We start from the raw sequence: 2,842 nt of genomic DNA on the forward strand, positions 1-2,842 counted from the left end.
AAGAAAGAGCAAGGGATAGAGGTTATGGTATTTTTCTACATCAGATTAAAAAAAAAAAAAAAAGAAGAAGAAGAGGAAGAAGAAGCTATACTACTACAGAAGCTCTATCAATTCTGAAGATTAGTATTCTGAATAAATACCAATTAAAGTATTCCACATGTTCTCCAATTATTAGGAGAGTGGTGATAGAGCTCTTTTAGAGACATAAAAGTTTTGTATAAATTATTGAAATAAGCTTTTCCTTTAGTCCTAAGTAATGCAATTCTTCATTCAGCGTATAGTGAAACATTTCTTCTGCCTCACTTGAAAGACATCCCAGCACAGCATATCACAGTAAGTGTTCATACAAGTATAGAATTTTACTTCCAGTTTAAATTTTACTGTTTAACTGTAACCAGCTGTTAGAGCATTCTAAAGGTTATCAAATTCTTTTATGTGAATAAGAGATTGTCCAGCTATCATGGCAAACTCCTACTGAGAAAACTAGAGTGATTCTAGGCTGATAGACCATGGCATATTCCTTGTGTCAAACTTGAAGGCCAAGTTAAGCTTCCTAAGTTATAAATGAGTAAACACTAAAAAGAGTTGCTGAGACAAGGGTTCTCTCTCCTTTACCTATTATTTGTAAACAATAAGCTTATCACCACCACTACCCCCAAACCAGATGAGCTCTTCATTAATGGGAGGGACTGCATTTTACTCGTTTTTGTGTCCAGATGTCTGACATATTTGTTTGATGTATAGTTAAACTGAACATCCTCTTAAAATTTTTTTTAGTCTTCTTGACTGGTTTATATAATAAGAGGAAGTTTTTCTATCAAAGTGATAAATTGTCCATTTTTTTTTTCCACCCAGCTGTTTCTCAAGTATTTGTATTTCCTTTATCTGAAGTGTAGCGAAAATGCTACTTTGACTCTTCCTGGAATACACCCTCCTACCTTGAACCAGGTGAGATTATTTTTTTAATTTGATTTGGTGCTGGGAACAATCTGTAAAAAAAGTTGTATTCAAGGTCAGCACCTGGATTCAAGAGCTGACTTCTTGTCTCCTAGGCTATAGGAATCTCTTCCCTCATAAAACCAAACCACTGCAGTTAGAAATGGAGAGGCTCGCATTTACTAGATTTCTAAATCCATAATTCTACACCATAGAATTTTAATTTATCTTAAATTCCTGATTCTTCATTATGACCCTTTTCCAAGAATTTCCTTAACCTTGATGTGAGACAACAGGAAGGGGCTGTTAATATGTTGCACCCTTAATTATCTCTTAAGAATAAGAGAATAGGACGGGCGTGGTGGCTCATGCCTGTAATCCCAGCACTTTGGGAGGCTGAGGTGGGTGGATCACCTGAGGTCTGGAGTTTGAGACCAACCTGGCCAACATGGTGAAACCCTGTCTCTACTAAAAATACAAAATTAGCTGGGCATGGTAGTGCATGCCTGTAACCCCGGATGCTTGGGAGGCTGAGGCAGGAGAATTGCTTGAACCCAGAAAGCAGAGGTTGCGGTGAGCTGAGATCATGCCACTGCACTCCAGCCTAGGCAACAAGCAGAACTCCGTCTCCAAAAAAACAAAAAAGAATAAGAGAATAAAGATTAGTGAAAAAATATTCCCAGAGAATCCTATGGTAGTCCCTCTTTAAAAATAATACTTATTTGAGAAACAGTAAAAAAAAAAAAAATTTGAAAATAATATATTCACCCTCCTACAAAGGCATGTCTATAGTTCCTTGTCTTTGGACATGTAAGAATTGGAGGCAAAGAAATGTGGACTTGGAGAAATCTGGGGCCAGCTTGCTCCCTGCAGGCTCAAGATCAACCATCCCACATAGAAGCAGTAAAAACAGTAAATTGTTTTGGTTTGGTAATATGCTATTCTAATTAAGGATTTTAAATACTGAATTTGGCTATTTTTCATTTAGAAAATAACTTCTTTTTTTCCTTTTTAAGAAGTCAAGGTCTCACCCAGTCAACCACACTGGAGTGCAGTGGCAATCACAGCTCAGTGCAGCCATGAATCCTGCCCTGAAGCAGTCCTCCGCCCTTAGCCTCCCAAGTAGATGAGACTACAGGTGCATGCCACCACACCACATTAAAAGACAATATTTTTCTTTCTTCTTCTTTTTTTTTTTTTTTTTTTTTTTTGAGAGGGAGCCTCCCTTTGTCTCCCAGGCTAGAGTGCAGTGGCACGATCTCAAGTCACTGCAACCTCCACCTCCCAGGTTCAAGCGATTCTTCTGCCTCATCCTCCCAAGTAGCTAGGATTACAGGCATGTGCCACCATGCCCAGCTAATTTTTATGTTTTTAGTAGAAATGGGGTTTCACCATGTTGACCAGGCTCGTCTTGAATTCCTGACCTCAGATGATCTGTCTGCCTCAGCCTCCCAAAATACTAGGATTATAGGTGTGAACCACCACGCCCGGCCAAAATTCAGTTTTTTTATTTTAGTTTTTCTTTTAGAGGCAGGGACTCCCTGTGTTGCCCAGGCTGCTCTCACACTGCTGGGCTTAAGTGATCTTCCTGCCTTGGGCTCCCGAAGCATGTGGATTACAGGCATGAGACACTTACCTGGTCTAAAAATAAGTTGATTTTTTTTTGTTTGTTTTTTGTTTTTATTTGAGGCGGAGTCTTGCTCTGTTGCCCAAGCTGGAGCTAACCAACATTAAGAGTTTATTTTCTCTTTTTTAAAAAATAGAGACAAGGCTGGGCGTGGTGGCTCAAGCCGGTAATCCCAGCACTTTGGGAGGCCGAGGCGGGTGGATCACGAGGTCAAGAGATCAAGACCATCCTGGTCAACATGGTGAAACCCCGTCTCTACTAAAACTACAAAAAATCAGC

At 39.5% G+C, this 2,842-nt stretch overlaps 1 protein-coding gene and 1 non-coding gene across 3 annotated transcripts in view; both read left to right on the forward strand.

Moving 5' to 3' along the window:
• Nucleotides 1-2,842, forward strand: part of NOL11 (nucleolar protein 11) — a 29,703-nt gene that overhangs the window by 24,108 nt on the left and 2,753 nt on the right. For both annotated transcript variants that reach the window (XM_017542839.2, XM_017542841.2), the window contains 2 exons: nucleotides 255-333; nucleotides 856-948. In XM_017542839.2, coding sequence (XP_017398328.1) covers nucleotides 255-333; nucleotides 856-948 — 172 coding nt within the window. The remainder of the gene's footprint in view (nucleotides 1-254; nucleotides 334-855; nucleotides 949-2,842) is intronic.
• LOC119473315 lies at nucleotides 1,704-1,834 on the forward strand. Its single transcript, XR_005202519.1, has one exon. It is a non-coding gene; the product is annotated as a small nucleolar RNA SNORA38 (small nucleolar RNA).

The sequence above is a fragment of the Cebus imitator genome, unplaced genomic scaffold (assembly GCF_001604975.1).
Source record: "Cebus imitator isolate Cc_AM_T3 unplaced genomic scaffold, Cebus_imitator-1.0 Scaffold148, whole genome shotgun sequence".
NCBI lineage: Eukaryota > Metazoa > Chordata > Mammalia > Primates > Cebidae > Cebus > Cebus imitator.